Genomic DNA, 18,478 nt, shown 5'->3' on the forward strand with positions numbered 1-18,478 from the left:
GTCACACATCCTACCTCTGTTATATATGATATCAATTCATGAATCTGGTTAACAATTGAAAATGAGGACAGTGCTACGTTTCAATTTATACATTCTCATGCTCCATAATGTATATCTATTATTCTATACTATATATATGAAAATAGCTAATGATCTGTCTTGTACATTCAGAACTAGTAATCCCTGAAGATGGACAGTCATACAGACCCTCTTCCTTCACAGATCAGGTAGAGCCGTGGAGGTAGTTCTACTCAGGCAAATACTAAACATCCAGAAATGGACGCAAAGAGAACACGTCTTTACTGTTTCTACTTAATCACTATTTCATTTTCATATGAGAAGGGAAGTTCTACACGAGTGAGTTTGAACAACACTAATGAGAGATTTCATCCAGGACAATCTTGTAAATTCTATATTTGTGGAGAAACAGGTAATCACAATTCACAAATACTATGTATCAGACAAAATAAGTACACTGATCTGAATATCTGATAATTGAGAAGTATACTTGACCTTGCTCATATAGCAGCTCAATATTTCCCCTTTTAACAATGTCCTCTCCAAAGCTAGTGACAACACCGCCTCAACCATTTTTCTTGATAGTGTGCGTTCATTTTTCAGGAAAGTATTTTTCACCAGCTCCCAAGACCACTTAGGAGCCCAAAAGGCCCAGCCCTAAACCTATATTCCTTATACAACGTTAAAATTAGATGGTTGGTGTTTTTTATATTTCTGTCTGTTGGACTCATCCCAATGTGCTGATGTAACGTTATAGATGACAGTGGCTACCATCCCAATGTGGTGATGCAAATGCACTCATGACTCATCTCCAAACTGTAAATCAATCTCAGGGGAAAGTTAGGTAGGTAGGTTATAATTATATTACAGGCACCAGCTGTACTTCATTCTTCATGGCTGAACCTGATCGAACCTGCTCTTCCGTTTTGCAACAAGCATATTAACTTGGTAGGTAATTATAGATAACCATAACGTTACTCGTCCCAGTTGATTCCCCAGAACCAAAAATGCAGGTAGAGAGAGTTCAGGCATTGGCCCTTGGCAGGCTCAACGAGTTACCGGAAAAGTTCATCCGCCCCGCCCACGAGCAGCCCTTGAACACCAGGGCCGTGGAGGGAATAGCCGTGCCGGTAATTTCCCTAGCAAAGCCACACAACGTCATCGTCGAGGAAGTTTCCGAGGCAGCTGCCCAATGGGGCTTCTTTCTGATCACTGACCATGGGATACCAGCTTCATTGATAGAGGAGTTACAGAAGGTTGGCAAGGAGTTTTATATGCTGCCACAGGAGGAAAAAGAGGCCTATGCAAATGACCCCGCTAGTGGCAGATTTGATGGGTATGGGACTAGGATGACCAAAAACCATGATGACAAGGTTGAGTGGATTGACTATTTCTTTCACCACACTGCTCCTCCATCGAAGGTTAACTATGATATCTGGCCTAAGAATCCTCCATCATACGGGTAACTAATCACAGTTCCCGCACTGATTTTTGTCTCTGATCAAGTTCTCTGTTTGTTTTATTAGTTTTCAATGTTCTTCCTTTTTCTAGGCATGATGTCAATGGTATTTGGATGGTAATAAGACCACTTTCAGCATCTCTATTTTGGTATTTTGGCTACTTAAGAAAATATGTTTAGGAAAATCAAAATCAATCCGCCAGTATGTTTAGAAAAACTAGAAGAAAAAAAAAAAAAACATTCTCCCCTAGACTATAAATGACTCTTTGTTGTTTGTGCTAAACTCAAAATATTAATTTTAATTGCTTTGTGTATAATAATACACTTTTAAGTTTTTTTTCTTTTCTAATTCAAAAAATAATATGAAGTCATAAATAAATTACAGAAAAACTGCTGGAGATGCAAACTAAAACTGACTAGCTACCTTAGCTGCATTTACTTGTGTTCCTATGTTTTACGGTTTTACCATAGGTGTGACACACACAGGCAAGTAAATGAAGAGTACAAGAAGGAAATGCTGAAAGTAACGGACAAGCTATTGGAGGTGCTTTCAGAGGGTCTAGGCCTGGATAGGAAGGTATTGAAATCTCATATGGGAGATGGAGAAGTGGAATTGGAAATGAAGATAAATATGTACCCGCCATGCCCACAACCCGAACTAGCCCTTGGCGTTGAGCCTCACACCGACATGTCCGCCCTCACCTTACTGGTTTCAAACGATGTTCCTGGCCTTCAGCTGTGGAAAGATGACAATTGGGTTGCTGTGAATTACCTGCCAAATGCAGTCTTTGTTAACATTGGTGATCAGATGGAGGTCTTGAGCAATGGTAAGTACAAGAGTGTTCTTCACAGGAGCTTGGTGAACAAGGAACGGTTGCGCATGTCATGGGCTGTGTTCATTGCGCCACCACATGAGGCTGTGATTGGGCCTCTGACGGAGCTTGTGGACGAGCAAAATCCTGCCAAATACTCAACCAAAACATATGGTGAATACCGACACCGCAAATTCAACAAGATCCCACAGTAGATGAGTAGTGTAGTTAGTATGTTTCTCATTGGGACTCAAGAATTTCTTCACAGATTTATATGTTTTGCTGTCTCAGTAGGTAGAGTGGGGATTCATGATGCATTCTCTGCACTTAGTAGTTGAATCTTATGAGGGTCTTCAGAATTTTATGTCAGTTCAATGTCGTTATCAATCTTTGTTGTATTAATGCTCCAATAATGATGAACTCATGAACCCAATATGAACTGTTTCAATATTTGATTATGAGTACAGACAGATGCCAATGGCAATGATTGGATTTAAGCTAGCTATCAATAACTGTTATAACCTATGGCAGATGAACAGAAACTAGTAACTAGCTAAACTAATGGCAAAGGAAAAGAGAGGATTAAGTTGTGTACTGGGATCACTTACAACTTACAAGTCACACCAGTCCTTACAACAAGAAGGCTTATTAACGCTTTGCAGAAGTCCTTTGGCGAACCTCAGTAGCCCATCTTTCCATGTCCTCACATGCTTCCCATACTCTGCTTTCTGATTCCCAGTCCCATATATCCTTGAAGATAGAATCTGTACCTCCTGCACTACATTAATCATGCAATATAAGTTTTAACCAAACAAATCCTATAGATAAGAAATATCTTTTGCTTTTTTGGCCCACAATATCTAAAAGAATATCAACTCTCTGGATAGCACACATACAAAAGTTTTTGCTATAGATGACCAGGCTAACCTCTGGATAACATGTAAGCATAAATGTTATATGTATTCATCAAATACGTTTTACATGCATTTTGGAATAAGATCAACTCTAAGAATCATGTAATTCACTTCCTAGAGTTTTGGCTTCTCGTTTTTGTTTCGTTTCTTTTTGGTAAAATCCTGTCATTCATATTGATGGCAACTTCACCAATTATGTGCTAAACAGACTCAAAAGGCGGGAAATACATTCAACCCTGCCCACTATATTAACAAACCTTGCTTCCAGTGACTCCCAAAATACTATGGATATATCTCCTACCTAAAGTATAAAAGATATCGATGTGATACAGTATATCGCAGATCAAGAAGAAACAAGTTCGTTTTCTAAAATAATTGTGGGTGTACTATTTAGTACAAACTTCTTTTCAATCTTAGATATTGCAAGGGGAAATGAGTTTCAGAAAGTCACTACTGAGATACCTACGAAAATCACATACCTGCTGGCAGCAAGGTAATATTTGCTTCTGCGTCATTAACCTGCAGAGGAAGAAATTGTTTCATGTTGAAGGAAAATCGACTTAGTGTGCCTTATCAAACTAGGAGTAGCAATAGGAGAGAAGGTTCTAGAATTCCTAATCATAGATGGAATACTATTCCTTGTAACATTAGAATATATACTTTGTAATCCCTATATCTCAATAATATGATTGACAATTCTCTCTACAATTTCTCTCGAATCTCTTTTTCCTTAAACATTTCACGACTAAAAGTGCTGTTCGAATGTCAAGAAAGCCTACTTCCACCATCCTCTTCAAAACTCTGGCTTGGAACGTTTTTCCCCTGTTACAGAGTAAAGAAATTAGTTTATTTGATCCGAAAATAATCCTGAAACTAGATAAACTATATACTGGATGGAGTGCAAAATCACTAAAAGAAAAAATCATGCTTAACTAGCTTTACAATTCTGGAAAAAAAAATGAAAAAGGAAGTTATTCCAATAATAATGGCACTGACAAACCTAGAAGCATCCCTGAGTGGTGATCGAAGTTCTGGGGCAGGTATTAGTCCAGCAAGGAATGCAGACTCCCCCAAACTTAGAAGAGATGGGTGCTTCCCAAAATAAAATTTGGATGCTGATTCAATGCCATATATTCCATGTCCCCAGTATATCTGTCACACATCCTACCTCTGTTATATATGATATCCATTCATGAATCTGGTTAACAATTGAAAATGAGGACAGTGCTACATTTCAATTTATACATTCTCATGCTCCATAATGTATATCTATTATTCTATACTATATATATGAAAATAGCTAATGATCTGCCCTGTACATTCAGAACTAGTAATCCCTGAAGATGGACAGTCATACAGACCCTCTTCCTTCACAGATCAGGTAGAGCCGTGGAGGTAGTTCTACTCAGGCAAATACTAAACATCCAGAAATGGACGCAAAGAGAACACGTCTTTACTGTTTCTACTTGATCACTATTTCATTTTCATATGAGAAGGGAAGTTCTACACGAGTGAGTTTGAACAACACTAATGAGAGATGTCATCCAGGACAATCTTGTAAATTCTATATTTGTGGAGAAACAGGTAATCACAATTCACAAATACTATGTATCAGACAAAATAAGTACACTGATCTGAATATCTGATAATTGAGAAGTATACTTGACCTTGCTCATATAGCAGCTCAATATTTCCCCTTTTAACAATGTCCTCTCCAAAGCTAGTGACAACACCGCCTCAACCATTTTTCTTGATAGTGTGCGTTCATTTTTCAGGAAAGTATTTTTCACCAGCTGCCATGTGGGATTAAAACAGTTAGTAAACGAAATCAGTTGTTGAGTAGGTTAAAGAAGAAAAGAATAGTTATATTTATGAAACTGAATACTCAAACAGAACATAAATTCCATTCAGCTAAGAACCCACATCAGTGACAACCTCTCAGCCTCTCATACAGCAGACCTACTGTGAAAACACTATTACGATAACATATATGGCAAGTAATGCAAAGGCTACATCTAATTTCCACACAATTATGTATTATTACTTACTCAAAAAAACTCTTAAATTACAGCCATTTAGGATACCCTGAAGCCTTGTGGAAAATATAAGAATTATACAGTAGATTCCAATACAACGTCAAAAAAGAAAAAAACATCTAAATACAAAATCAAATCCATTTACTTCCCATCCACAATTGACTATACACAAGCTACTCAACTAATTAACACTATCTTGGGCCTGAAACCTCCTGTGAAGAGACATAAGAAAAGCAAGTACGCGAGCCAATTGTTGTCCGCGTAGGAAAAGAATTTGACTCTTGATACAGCACTCTATCATTTCTCTCAGTTCCCTCTTCTATCATAGACGCCTCAGTGAATCGACGTCCAATAAAGCGCAAGAAATTCAACGAATCAAAATTTGGCTGGCTTAAAGGGATGCCACCTTCCAGCATGCCAACAATAGTATTCATATTTGGCCTGAGTGCTGGTTCCTCTTGAACACAACATAATGCAACACGCACAAATTTCTCCACCTCTTCACTTGTCACCCGTCCTTCCAGTCTTAGATCAACAAGTTCCAAGTACCTCCCTTGCTCATGCATCTCTAGTGCAAACAAAGGAAAATAAACAAGTCCTGACCCAGATGACGATGATGACTGACCACCACCGCTGCTACTGTCATTCAGATTATGGCTTTGCAGTCTTAGTGTGTTTTTCCTTCCACTGACAAGTTCTAGAAGTACCATTCCAAAACTATAGACATCAGTTTTTTCTGAGATTGCAGAGTTAGTTAGCCATTCTGGTGCGAGATAGCCACGTGTGCCTCTCATAGTTGTAAATAGACTGGATTGTTCCGGACTGAGAAGCTTTGAAAGGCCAAAATCTGAAAGCTTTGCCTGAAAATGATCCTGCAAGAGAATGTTCTCTGGCTTGACATCACAATGGATAATCTTCTGATCACACCCACTGTGCAAGTATGCGAGCCCACGCGCTGTCCCTAGAGCTATATCAAGTCTCTCTTGCCATTCTATGACTGGTCCACTACCAAAAAGTGTCCGGTCAAGCGAGCCACGATTCATATATTCATAGACCAAAAGGCGATGTCTCCCTTGGGCGCAAAACCCTTTCAATTTAACCAAATTGGCATGGTGAACATTACCAATCACTGCAATCTCAGCGCAGAAATCTTTTTTCCCTTGAACTCCTACATTTGTTATCTTCTTTACAGCTACGACAGTTTTATCACGTAGAACTCCCTTATAGACAGCACCAAACCCACCAGACCCAATCAGGGTCTTAAAATTATCTGTAGCCACTTCAAGTTCTTCAAAGTCAAACCTCTTAGGTAATCCTGGGATGTAGAAGCCATCCATATCTCCTGAAGAACGTGAGTCGAAACTCCCTAATTTTATCTCTTTTTCCTTTGACCGTCTCCGTCTTCCGTGCAGAAGAAAACCTAGAGCTGCCAACAGAGAGAACCCAGTAAATGGCAAAAGCACCAGAGCCGCTACAGGAAAGTTTCCTTTTCCAGAACTGGGATTGTTACTGTTATTAGAGTCTGTTGGGGCAAGGGCTTTGATGTAACCCAATGGATCATTTACATCAGCATTACTATTTGAAATAATGGACCCCAACTCATCTTCAAGCAAATAGCAAGAACCAGACGAATTTTGATAGAAAACTCCCAAGCAAGAGCAGTTGCTAGAGCAGAGTTCTTGACAGATGGACAAAGTAACACCGTATTTTACAGGCTCGGAAAAAAGAATGGAAAAGTAATCCATACCGTTGCCAAGCTTGATATATGAAACGGCTGATGAATTCAGCTGACTGCCGTTATTGGTTGAGTTACAGGGTAATGGCGGAGAATAAGGACTATTTGGCAGGCAACCACCATTATCTTGGGAACTTACATGGAAAGTTGATGGACATGATGAACATGTAGGGTTAGTGGATGCAGAGCCTGTACACAAACCAATTCTGCCACAAAAGAATGGAATTCTACAACCATCAATTGGCCCCACAAATTCCTGGTTCCATTGTGAACCAGAAAAGCTTTTGACAATAAACTTTCCTGAGGGATCCAACTGAGCGATTTGAAAGTCAGAAGGTGTCAAGAGCACCTGAATCACGACCATTGTTCCATTAAGACCAAGAAGCTGAAGACCTGTTCTGTTGATAGCCATATATTCAGCTACGTAATTTGAGTTTTTATAGGCCCGTGTATCCATTGACAACTTCCAATATGTCTGCCCATGCCATTGAAGTATCACATCAGAAGAACTTAGTACGAGCTTGTAATCACCGGTTGAAAAGTTTGTTGCGCCACTGGAACTGGCCAGAATGGACCCAACTGATAACTCTTGTCCAAAAACAATCGTGTCTGTTGGGTAGTGAAAACTTTCCCAAAGAGAACCATTGAATTGATCAAGAAGGATTAGATTCCCTACTTCATTCAGCAATAATGCATACACTGATGACTTCAATGCTGGAGTTGACCAAACGGGATTGCCATCCGCATCTGAAATGCCAAGTCCTTTAACCGTGAGATTCATCTCACCAGAACTAGAGATGGCAGCATCGCGATTGGCAGACCAGATGACGGTATTGGATGCCTCATGGATGATGCTCAAGTAGAAGTTGGACTGAGCATCAGGATTAAACATAGCAGCTCTGAATGTCCCATTTCGAGAAGACAAGAAGGTACCAGCGTTGTCAATGAATTGATAGTGTGAAGCAGAGAAAGGCGGGTATATAAACTCTGTGAAAGAAATACCAGAGACAGCAACAAAGAATAAGAAAACAGCAGGGATGAACAAGAAGGATCCCATGCAGGGGTTTTGAAGGAAGGAAGGAAGAACGGAAAACAAGTAAAGGGTTTAAGGAAGAAGGGGTGTTTTTTTAAAGCTGAAAGTGGAATGCTGTGGTTATCTTCATTCCATTTCCTTAATTCTGCTTCCAGGCTTTACATTGCCGTTGACTCTCCCTCTCTCTCTCTCTCTCTATCCCCCACCTACTTGTTCCTAATTGGTGTGCGAAGTACATGCAATCGTTTATTCAGCGCTTACATCATCTGGGATTACAATTTACAAAAATCTCAGTGGCGGTCAAACCCGAGGAAGTCGTCATCCAAACGAAGAAGATTGGAGTGTAGTGCATAAACTCCATTTTATATCCTTCACCGTCTTATCATATAAATGCTACAGCTCACAATTATCATTCCAACTCTCTATATTTTTAAACCAAAACCCACGAAGCATGCTTCTACGATGTGAAGACTTAACTACCAGTGTGACCGGAAAACAAAATATTTTTATTCCGACATTATTGTCTTGTCTTAAATATAGTTCTTCTCTTTTGCATAATCTATTCTCAATCATTGATCACACTTGATTTAAAAAAAGCAACTTTGTTTAAAAATGAGCTATTTTTGCAAACAAACAAGTAATACAAACAAAAGAGCTACTCGTTTAGGCAATGCATCAAACACATGGTGTGCACGGATTACTGTAACTGCTGGGTGATTGTGCTGCCACCACCAAGGGCGGAAAAGGAGACCACTGCGCGGGCAAGCCCAACTGGGTCAATCCCACAATGGCTAAAGAACCTTCTGTCCTCATAAGCAACAATGGCTCGCCACACGTGTGGGGAATAGGTGCTGCTGGTTTCGGCTTGGGCTTTTGGAGCAAAAGCGACGAGAGTTTGCCACCGGCGAGGGAAATCGGGGAGTAAGACGCCGGAGGCAGAGGAGGAGTGAAGAGAATGCGAAGAGGAGGAGAAGTTGGGGAATGTGTTGGGTTTTGGAGAGGAGTTGTGGGAAGGCGGGAAAAGTGAGTGGGGGATTGGGGAATTGAAGTGAGTTTTTGTTTGATTGGAAAATTGGGTGACTGGTATTGATCAATTGGGATCAGGTTTGGTTGAGATTACAAGACGATCGGACAATAGGTTTAGGGTTTCAATGGAGGTTTTTCTTCAACTCTTCCTTGAGCACCAAGGAAGAAATATTTTGAAGTTAGTAATTTCAAATGATGTAAATCTCAATCAGCTTAGTAGAAAACTTGACGTATCCAAGTGTAGAAACCACATTTCGTCAAAACTAGTTAGTATTAGCAATTTCAAATTATATAAGTCATATTGAGCGTAATAAACAACATAACATATCTAATCATATAAATTATATTGGAAAAAACTAAAATAAATATCAAAGCGTATTTTTAAGATTCATCCCTTAAATGATTACACATGTTAAATATGAGCAAGTGTATCATGGTATGCTGGATCAAGGCAGCTAGGTTCATTGTCATCCGAATGATGCAGATCAAGATGAACAAATGCAGTGTATCTTAAGAGGTGAGCATTGACTAGGTTTTCAATTCATTATATTGGGTATGTAGCAACACGTTTGTCCCTTCTTCCCTTTAATATATAATATACAAGTAATGGTTGGAAATTCTTTCTCTCTAGTCTCTCATAAACTATACATAATGACATCAACCTAGGCTGCAAGTTCGCTGGTGAAGTTTTATATGAATAAACTGCAATGCATCTGTGTCCCTGGAGATCAGTATCCTTAAAATGATTTCGATCTCCTTCAAATCCGGGAGACAACTCATTCATCCCACACCAGTTGGATCTGCTGGCCAACGCTAATCAATCATTCGAAAATTCGTAATGACAGTTAATTAGCTCCGATTTTCGAATTAATGTGTTTTTTTTTTTTAATTTGTCAATCACACGGTGTCCTCAAAGGCTTTCTAGGCCCAAAGACTAATCCGTGCTCGGGGGATCTTGTCAGAACGATTCCTCCCCCCTGGCCACCAAGAATATATTGGGATTTAACTCCAGTAAGTGTCGGCGGGATTCGAACCCGGGTGTGAGGGTTCCACACCTGGAGGCTCTTACCAACTCGACCACCTGTGGTGGTTAGGAATTAATGTGTTATAATCCCCCCACACCAGGTCTGACTTAGGATACTCAAGTATTGTACTAATGCTTTCTGTGCTAATAGGGTTTTCGATCGAGAGTAAAAGTTCAGTCGTTTCAATAAATGGAGACCTCAACATATTGAGATTTCAAGTTCCGAATGTTTAAAACCCTAAACGAAGAACAATGTAAACGCAAACAAGAGTTTGAGGACCCAGCTGCATAACCATTGACCTCCAATGAAAGGGTTTGCATTTCTCCTTTTGCTCGAGGTCAACTGGCATGTCTTTTCAAAAATCCAAATGTCAATGTTCTCAATGCATAGTTTTGGTCAGAAGAAACAAAGTCGGTACTCCTCATTTCCCACATTTTATGAGTTTCGCAGATCGGTATGGGACAGATTGGGGCGTAAGGAGAAATCAATAGCTTTCATTCTATGATGATGACTTCAATAGAAGGCGGTGGGGATTGAAGAAAAGTGAGGAAGTCGCACATAAAATTGCAGAAACAGAAAGGTTGACCTAATGGGCAGTATTGATGAGGCCATGCATCATTTAGAAAAGCCATTACTATTGTCAGGTTGAAGTTAAAACTAGAGCAACCAGATGCAACACTGCCGTAGTTGGAATATTTAGAGTGTATTTAGTATGGCTAGCTATTTTTTAATCAAATTTTAGCTAAAAAATAATAGGGTTCTTGACCCAAAGCACCAAAATTGATAAAAATCATCCCACTTACCCCAACAAGAGATTTTTATTCCCACCAACCCGTTTTAAAATAAAATGACGATATTACCCTCAACCCAATTAAAAAACTACCATCTGCCACTCATCATCCTTCTCTCTCTCTCCTCCCTCTCTCTGTGCAGACCGGTGAAGCTCTCTCTCTCTCTCTCTCTCTCTCTCGCGGCCACAGCTCTCATCCCTCTCCGATCCGGCGATATCTCTCTCTCTCTCTGTAGACCGGCGGCAGCAGGAAGAGAAGTCCGGCCATCTCCGATCCAAACGTCCGGCCATGGCTGCGACTTGCAAGAACGTCCGGCCATGGCTGTTCCGGTGTTTTCGAGTAGCGCACGAAGCCATCTCCGATCCAAACGTCCGGCCATGGCTGTTCTGGTGTTTCCAAGTAACGCAAGAAGCACACGAAGCTGTCCCCTGATCCAGTCGCCAGAGCTTCCAACCGGCGGAGATGGTGTCGTCGAGGAGGAGGTCAAGGTCGCGCAATCAGATCGGGTTTTGAGGAGGCTTTGGGCTCGAGCTCCTGGAGGACGTCAGCGACATCATCCACGACCCCTGCCTCGCCGGAAGACTACTTCCGGTCCCGGGTCTACAGCCAGAAAGATGGGAGAAGAGGACATGGGTGCCCATATCATTTTCTGGGTGCCCAATCAGATTTTTTTTTTTTTTTTTTGGGGTTTTGACCATTTATCTTAGAAAATATGAGGGCAATAGAGGGCTATTGGAGGGCAATAGACATCTGTTAAAGCGTCTATTGGGGGGTAATAGACATCTATTGGGGGGCAATAGACGTTTTGAATTGATGTAATCTCCTCGTTTTTTTTTTTAATCAAAGTTTTATTTGTGTAGTTTTAGGAAGATTAATTACCATTTCGGTAATCTAAACGTCTACTGGGGGGCAATAGACGTCTACTGGGGGGCAATACATGGTTGATAGTCGTCTATTGGGGGGCAATACATGGCTGATAGTCGTCTATTGGGGGCCAATAGACTATTGGGGGCCAATAGACTATTGGGGCAATAGACGTCTATTGCCCCTCTATTAGGGGGCAATAGATGTCTATTGGGGGAAAAAAAAACTTTCCGGTAAGATTTTCAGCAAATTCCGGTGGGCGGCAGCCGGTGACCGGAATCCGGCGGCCGGTGACCGGATTCCGGCGGCCGGTGACCGGATTCCGGCGGCCGGTGACCGGATTCCGGCGGCCGGTGACGGGCTCCGGCGAAGTCTCCTATGGTTTCTCTCTCTTCCATTTTCTCTCTCTCTCTCTAAGTAACAAAGGGGTGAGGGGTAAAATGGTATTAAAAAAAAATTAAAAACAAAAAAAAATCTTAATGGGGTATTAGGGAACACTCCCTTAGAGTGTATTGGGTAAGAGAGAATTAAAAAAACTTAATGGGGTAAGTGGGAAAAAAATCCCTAGAAATGGGGTAAATGGATAAAACCCCAAAATAATTTTAACTAATCATTTTAAAAATACATCTGCATCAATTTTCTTTATTTTAACTAGCCTTCTTCATACATGCTCTGCATGTGTAATAATTTTTCTTTAAGAAAAAAAAATGAAATAAAATAGTTATTGCAGAGAGAAAATAGTGGGAGAAAAAGTAGGGGTTGTGGGATCATTTCTTTTTTATTTTCTAATAAAAATTTATTTTATAATTATCCAATTTACCCTTGTGATTTAATTTATTCTTAAAGTTTTTTAATATTTCAAGGTTAAATCTGTCAAAATTTTCAGTTTTGGCTAACAAAACCTCTTCTCTTAATAATAGTATAGATAAGTTTTAAGTTTATATTATTAATAAATGAAGAAAAATAGTTTAAATAAATTTATAAATTACATTAAACAACTTAAAATGAATGTTTAAAAAACAAAACATACTCTCCACAATAGTTGAGGCAAGATTCAAAATCTGCTAGAGGTGCTCTTATTCTTATCTATCTATCCTTGACTATTGACCAATTGATGAGCTCTTGTTTTGAGGGTTTGAGCTCCCCCAAGAACCCAGTGGTAGACCTTAAATTCAAACTCTAAAAAATCAATTTCTTAATTAAGTTGCATCAACCCTTCAAAAAAAAAAAAAAATTGCATCAAGTTGATGAATTTGGTACTCGATAAAACGTCACTAGGATAAAACGTACTAGGATACACCGTTCAGAAAACAGAATAAATTTGGTAAGAACAAGATCCAGATTAGGTTAATCAGCTTGCCAAGTTAGACCAATCAGTGAAGTAGACGAGTTGAAGGGGTGAAAGCTATACGTACGGACAATGTGACATTTGCACATCAACACTGAAGTTTAAAGCCATTTTCAAAAATGTCATACTGGGCCTGCTGTCTAAGTGGGAATGTATATAAATGATAAAAGTTTCAAACGTGAAGCTGTTAAATATGTAACAAAGGGAAATAATACAAACATTAAAAAGCTAAATAATTGGATTACGACTTTCATCACAACATGGTGATGTGAAAGTCAGCTCTCTCATCGTTTTTTCACTTGGCCAATTGCTTGCCAAATTGTCAAATGAAGAGGTCACTTAACCTAGTATTATATTTTTGAATACACTTGAGCAAGTATTATATTAGCATTCTCATGTGTTACATGTTTTATTGTCATTTTCACACATGGTTCAACCAATAGAAAGCACAACAGAAACGAACATTTCTGCGGAGTTTAGAAATTGATCACAGTTTTGTCTGGAGGGAAGACTTGTATGATCATTGGCATTTTAAGTAAATGTCACAATTCATGTGTTTCTGAAATAGGGAAAAACCAAAGAATGAAAAATGTGGGACAAAGCTGTGAAGCAACACAGCTAAGAAACTGGGCTACGTATAAGCCCAACCCTGCCCCCCAAAAATCCTTGCCTCTGCTTGTATATTTCCAGCACTCAAACCACATATAGCACAGTTTTGGATATAAATACAAAGAAAATTGCATCAGTTAAAAGCTTGTCAACATTGAACTTACCTGAAGTTCAGAGATCAAGTGTAAACCATCATATGCAATTGTGTTTTTTTTTTTTTTTTTTAAAGGAGGATGCAATTGTGTTTTAACAATGTCACAAAACTTTGAAAAATTCAGAGTTTTCCCCTGTGCTACTAATAAAGAGGGAAGTGTGAAAAGATGTAGAAAGAAAATTGCATCAGTTGATAGCTTGTCAACATTGAACTTACCTGAAGTTCAGAGATCAAGTGTAAAACATCATCTGCAATAGTGTTTTAACCTTGGTCTCTTTACTTGGAAAAACTTACCTGGAAACATTATAGACTCCAGAGTCCTCAGTCAGACCTTCTTCACTGGGGTGGAGAAAAGACAAAACAACTCTCACCACCATACCTCAACCAAGGTCCACCGAATTATACTGCTGGAACTTCAGTGGATTCGAGAACTCAATCATAAATTTGTTCATTCAACTCTAGACTTTGTAAACAAATTACTAAATCATTCCTGTTGAAGAGCTTCTGCAAAGACCAGCCACAGCAATGCTCTTGCTGAGAGCAAGCTTTATTTGGATTATATAGGGTACTCTAACTAGAGCTCCTGAAACTAATTATTAAATTTTTGGCCATCAGTAAGGAAACAATTACTTCAACTTAATGACACCAACTTAAGGAAGCGTAGGGGATTATGTACCTGCATGCATTTTGGTGTCATTAAGTTGGAAGTAATCACTTCCTTACGAAGGGTACTCTAACTAGAGCTGCTGGAGCTAATCATTGATAGCCCCAAATTGACCGCCCTATTACGCTTCCCTATGCTTCTATTAGTGTAACAAATATAAAGCTTAACTGCAAGACTTGAAAGCTTAGTTTGATCAACTGACAAAGAGCCAAGTTTAATGTGATAAAGAGCTACAGCATTAACAATCCCAGGCTAAAGAGGCAACCAGCATAGCAGATTACTTTTTCAAAAGCAAATGCAATGATAGATAGTGCTAACAGAGGCATAATAATAACGATAATAATAAAACAAACAGAACAATAGAGGAAAGGCAATTGGGTAAACAGACAGTAGATTGCAACCTATAAAGGGACTCAACATTGTCACAGCTCAAATGAACTCAACATAAACAAAATTCAAGTCATCCAAAACATTCAGCCATTTAATTTAAAGCATCCAATCTAAATGGATGAATTATCTAATCTCAATAGACAAGTCTAAATAAAGCATAAAGAAAAGAATGCAAGCAAAACTCTCCCATTGTTGCATCATTGTTCTCTGCAGCACCTTAACGATTGGCCTTGGCGACTCTCTCAATCTCGTCCTTCTTCTTAATAGCATAGCTGCACACAACACACTCATCATGAGCAAAAAAAACCGTGTAGCAAATCAAATCAATCACACTAAAGCATGCCAGTCAGTCAAAAACAAAAAAAGGACACTCCATGATCAGTACCTGTTAGAGGACCCCTTAGCTGCATTGATCAGCTCATCAGCCAAGCACTCTGCAATCGTCTTGATATTTCTGAAAGCGGACTCACGAGCCCCGGTAGTCAGCAGATAAATGGCCTGATTGACACGTCTGAGCGGAGAAATATCAACAGCCTGACGCCTCACAACCCCAGCAGACCCAATTCGGGTTGCATCTTCCCTAGGACCACTGTCACCGCAAAATATCCACACATATTAGCACACAATCCCTTCTATTAGCCCAAACCCTAAACACATTGGCAATCCATATATACCTGTTAACAACAGCGTCGACGATGACCTGAATAGGGTTGAGGTCAGTGAGCAAATGGATGATCTCCATAGCGTGCCTGACAATGCGAACAGCCATCAGCTTCTTGCCGTTGTTTCTTCCGTGCATCATGAGAGAGTTGGTGAGCCTCTCGACGATTGGGCACTGAGCCTTCCTGAACCGCTTCACCGAGTACCTGCCAGCAGTGTGAGGCACATAGGTGGCGTGCTTCGCCTGAGCGACGCCGACGTAATCTTGCAGGGAGATGTCGCTCACCTGAAAACAGATTCCGCATTTCATTCATCAAACAGATTCAAAGGCAATCGAGACTGAGTTAAGAGTGAAGGGTTTTATACGGACCTGAACGTCGTCGAAGCTCCAGCGGTTGAAGAGCTTGACGTCGTTGTGGGGCAGAATTTGCTCTTGGGAAACAGGAGCTGATTCGACGGCGGCTGCCATGGCTGAGAGGGATCGGAGAAAGAAGGTGTTGGGGGAGACTGGAGAGCTAAAGCGGCTGAGGGAGGAGGCAGAAGCGCATAGGCAAAATGATGGAGTTTGTAACTAGGGTTTACAAATATAGGGAGTGATGGGCCATTAGGGTTGGGCTAACATTTGGACCGATTGGAGCTTTTTTCTGATGAGCCCAATTTGAATAATTCCTGGTTTGAGTTGGACTCCAACCCAAGAGAAAAATGCCTCGATTGAAACAAAAGAAAAATTGGCATTTTTTCGTTTGGCTTTATATGGGAGGTTTTTTTTTTTTTTTTTTTGTCAACTGAAGTTCATTCATGCCAAACGAAAGATACAAGAGGGAAAGCAAAAGAAGACAAAACTAACTAGGAAAAGAACAACTAGCTAAGGTTCAGTTGAGGTAACATCAGAAAGCAAAATAAGTTGCAAGGAGGGAGGCAGTTGCGAAACCCACGTGGGTGGGCACACCCTCCTGTATGTCAACGTAGCAATGTGATCTGCCGCAACATTGGCTTTTCTGCTGGTCCAAGACCAGTTGAGGTTGCTAAAAGAATCAGCCAAAATTCGGATATCAGAGACGATAGGAGCTATAGACCAATGAGAATGATGAGATGAGTGCGAAAAGGCGTGAATAAGACCTTGAGAGTCTGAAGTGATGATGATATCGGTCAGAGAGAGATCATGAGCATGGAGTAAAGCCTCTCTAAAAGCCAAGGCTTCCGCAAGCAGTGGAGAAGAGGTACAAACATACTTGGTCACACCGTGGAGGAGCAAACCAGAGGAGTCTCGAAAGAGAGCAGCAATTCCACCTCCAAGTGATTCTAAGTGCCAGGAAGCATCTGCATTTATCTTGATGATACCAGGGGGAGGTGGCTCCCAAAGCTGTAAGGACAATGATGAAGTGGTCCCATTGTCAATGCGACTCAACTTGTGGTTAGCTTCAGAGAATTCGTAGGCTGCGGCAGTCGCCCGCGAAACCACAACAAAGGGGTCGGGTGGTTTGCGATGAAAAATACAATCACAGCGATGCTTCCATAACTGCCAGAGTAGGTAGGCCACCTCGGTAAATTTCGAGGAATTAAAAGGTTCAGATTGCCAGTCTGTGATAAGTTGATGAATCCAAGCTGCTAAAGTAGAGATGTGAGCAGTAGGAACCCTATAGCTTAAGGGATGTATGAACCATGCTTTTGTGGCTGTAAAGCACGTGAAAACAATATGTTCAATAGTCTCCGGTTGTGAGTCACATAAAGATGACGATTATCGCCGGTAGCTAATGCATTTGAGACGGCTTTCCATATGAAGTGTTTCACCTTGGGAGTCGCACAAAAACCCCAGATCCATTTCAAAACAGTATAATCTACTTGGAAAGAGGTGTGAGGATGTACTGATTGAAGAGGGTTACCGGTGAGACAACAAAGGTGATATCCGGACTTGACAGAGTAGCATCCATTGGACGTGTGAGGCCATACTTGTTGATCAACAGATGCATGGTAGGAGAGTGGAATGGCCATAATAGCAGTGACTTCAACTTATCACTTTGAACTCCTATTTTCTTAATATTGCAACATCCCGAGAGTCCTCTTTATCTATTTACAAGCAAACAAATTTGGGATCGTGACATGTTATTTCAACCGAAGTACGTTTTCATGTAGTTTATTACGTATATTATTTGTCAATCGAAATCTTGACATTCTTCTTAAAAAGTTTATGCCTTTTTTTTTACTAAAAACTATCTAAAGTTAGTGGTGTTTTGCCATCAACACCGTCTTCGTGAGGATTCTCATCTGAATTTATCACCGATAGCATATGAACACATTAACACGTATCTTTCTTTACACAATTTTCAAGTGATGCTTTAGTATATATAATTTCTTTTAGGAACTGATAGTTAGTGTAACAGTTTCATCATAATGCTATCTTTAATTACTTCCCATTTTCATTAATTAATAATATGGACGTGGGATTTAGTCTCCCAGCTTGATTGGATTCCAAAGCCCATTTCAACAAAAAAAAAAAATCCCATTTTGATGTCTTGCAATTTTTCATTCATTCAAGTAATATTCTTAAAATATTGGAGAAATCTAAAAGCGTTATTTAAACCAAGTCCAATAATACTTGAATATTAGGTATTAAATTCAATTTCTTTATTAGGATGATGAGATCCTCTCCAGTTATTGCACTAGGATTAGACTCATGATTTTTCTTGGTATTGGGTTTGGGAACCGGAGTTATGGTATTTATTTGAAAGGGATTAGAAGCCAACTCGACCACATTCTGATACAACCGTACACCGTCGAATATCCCAGCTGGACATGTGGCCATGTGCATTGGCGCCTACTACACCAGATTCGTCATGCTCGCGTCATACTTGAACCACACCGGGTTCAAGATGCTCATTGTACAAGTCGAGGAGGAGTACGGCTTCACCAACCAAGGTCCGCTGGCGATCCCATTCGACG

At 40.1% G+C, this 18,478-nt stretch overlaps 4 protein-coding genes, 1 long non-coding RNA gene and 2 other non-coding genes across 8 annotated transcripts; 1 reads left to right on the top strand and 6 right to left on the bottom strand.

The window, feature by feature from the left end:
- The first annotated feature begins 884 nt into the window (after nt 1–884).
- Nucleotides 885–2,871, top strand: LOC133741006 (flavonol synthase/flavanone 3-hydroxylase-like). 2 transcript variants are annotated; one of them, XM_062168938.1, is made up of 2 exons: nt 885–1,480; nt 1,949–2,871. In XM_062168938.1, the coding sequence occupies exons 1-2, from the start codon at nt 1,026–1,028 to the stop codon at nt 2,502–2,504; spliced, it is 1,011 nt and encodes a 336-aa protein (XP_062024922.1). In that variant the 5' UTR covers nt 885–1,025; the 3' UTR covers nt 2,505–2,871. The 2 variants fall into 2 exon arrangements, with proteins under 2 accessions (XP_062024922.1, XP_062024924.1); XM_062168940.1 differs by having other exon boundaries at nt 888–1,480; nt 1,964–2,870.
- LOC133741007 (uncharacterized) lies at nt 2,297–4,851 on the bottom strand. The gene is made up of 4 exons (XR_009861547.1): nt 4,204–4,851; nt 3,683–4,025; nt 2,898–3,062; nt 2,297–2,436 (listed from the first exon to the last, which is right to left on the bottom strand). It is a non-coding gene; the product is annotated as an uncharacterized LOC133741007 (long non-coding RNA).
- Nucleotides 4,852–5,201: 350 nt separating this feature from the next.
- Nucleotides 5,202–9,220, bottom strand: LOC133741005 (G-type lectin S-receptor-like serine/threonine-protein kinase At5g35370). The gene has a single exon (XM_062168937.1). It carries the CDS (start codon nt 8,029–8,031, stop codon nt 5,431–5,433), a length of 2,601 nt encoding a protein of 866 aa, XP_062024921.1. The 5' UTR covers nt 8,032–9,220; the 3' UTR covers nt 5,202–5,430.
- A 4,579-nt stretch (nt 9,221–13,799) lies between these two features.
- LOC133741573 (small nucleolar RNA snoR101) lies at nt 13,800–13,861 on the bottom strand. Its single transcript, XR_009862018.1, has one exon. It is a non-coding gene; the product is annotated as a small nucleolar RNA snoR101 (small nucleolar RNA).
- A 144-nt stretch (nt 13,862–14,005) lies between these two features.
- LOC133741574 (small nucleolar RNA snoR101) lies at nt 14,006–14,067 on the bottom strand. The gene has a single exon (XR_009862019.1). It is a non-coding gene; the product is annotated as a small nucleolar RNA snoR101 (small nucleolar RNA).
- A 795-nt stretch (nt 14,068–14,862) lies between these two features.
- On the bottom strand, nt 14,863–16,100 carry LOC133738483 (small ribosomal subunit protein uS7). Its single transcript, XM_062166039.1, has 4 exons — nt 15,909–16,100; nt 15,553–15,824; nt 15,264–15,467; nt 14,863–15,150 (listed from the first exon to the last, which is right to left on the bottom strand). Exons 1-4 carry the CDS (start codon nt 16,005–16,007, stop codon nt 15,096–15,098), a joined length of 630 nt encoding a protein of 209 aa, XP_062022023.1. The 5' UTR covers nt 16,008–16,100; the 3' UTR covers nt 14,863–15,095.
- A 303-nt stretch (nt 16,101–16,403) lies between these two features.
- LOC133737852 (uncharacterized) lies at nt 16,404–17,530 on the bottom strand. The gene is made up of 2 exons (XM_062165333.1): nt 17,200–17,530; nt 16,404–17,143 (listed from the first exon to the last, which is right to left on the bottom strand). The coding sequence occupies exons 1-2, from the start codon at nt 17,528–17,530 to the stop codon at nt 16,404–16,406; spliced, it is 1,071 nt and encodes a 356-aa protein (XP_062021317.1).
- Nucleotides 17,531–18,478: the final 948 nt, after the last annotated feature.

Source organism: Rosa rugosa, chromosome 3 (assembly GCF_958449725.1).
Source record: "Rosa rugosa chromosome 3, drRosRugo1.1, whole genome shotgun sequence".
Lineage (NCBI taxonomy): Eukaryota > Viridiplantae > Streptophyta > Magnoliopsida > Rosales > Rosaceae > Rosa > Rosa rugosa.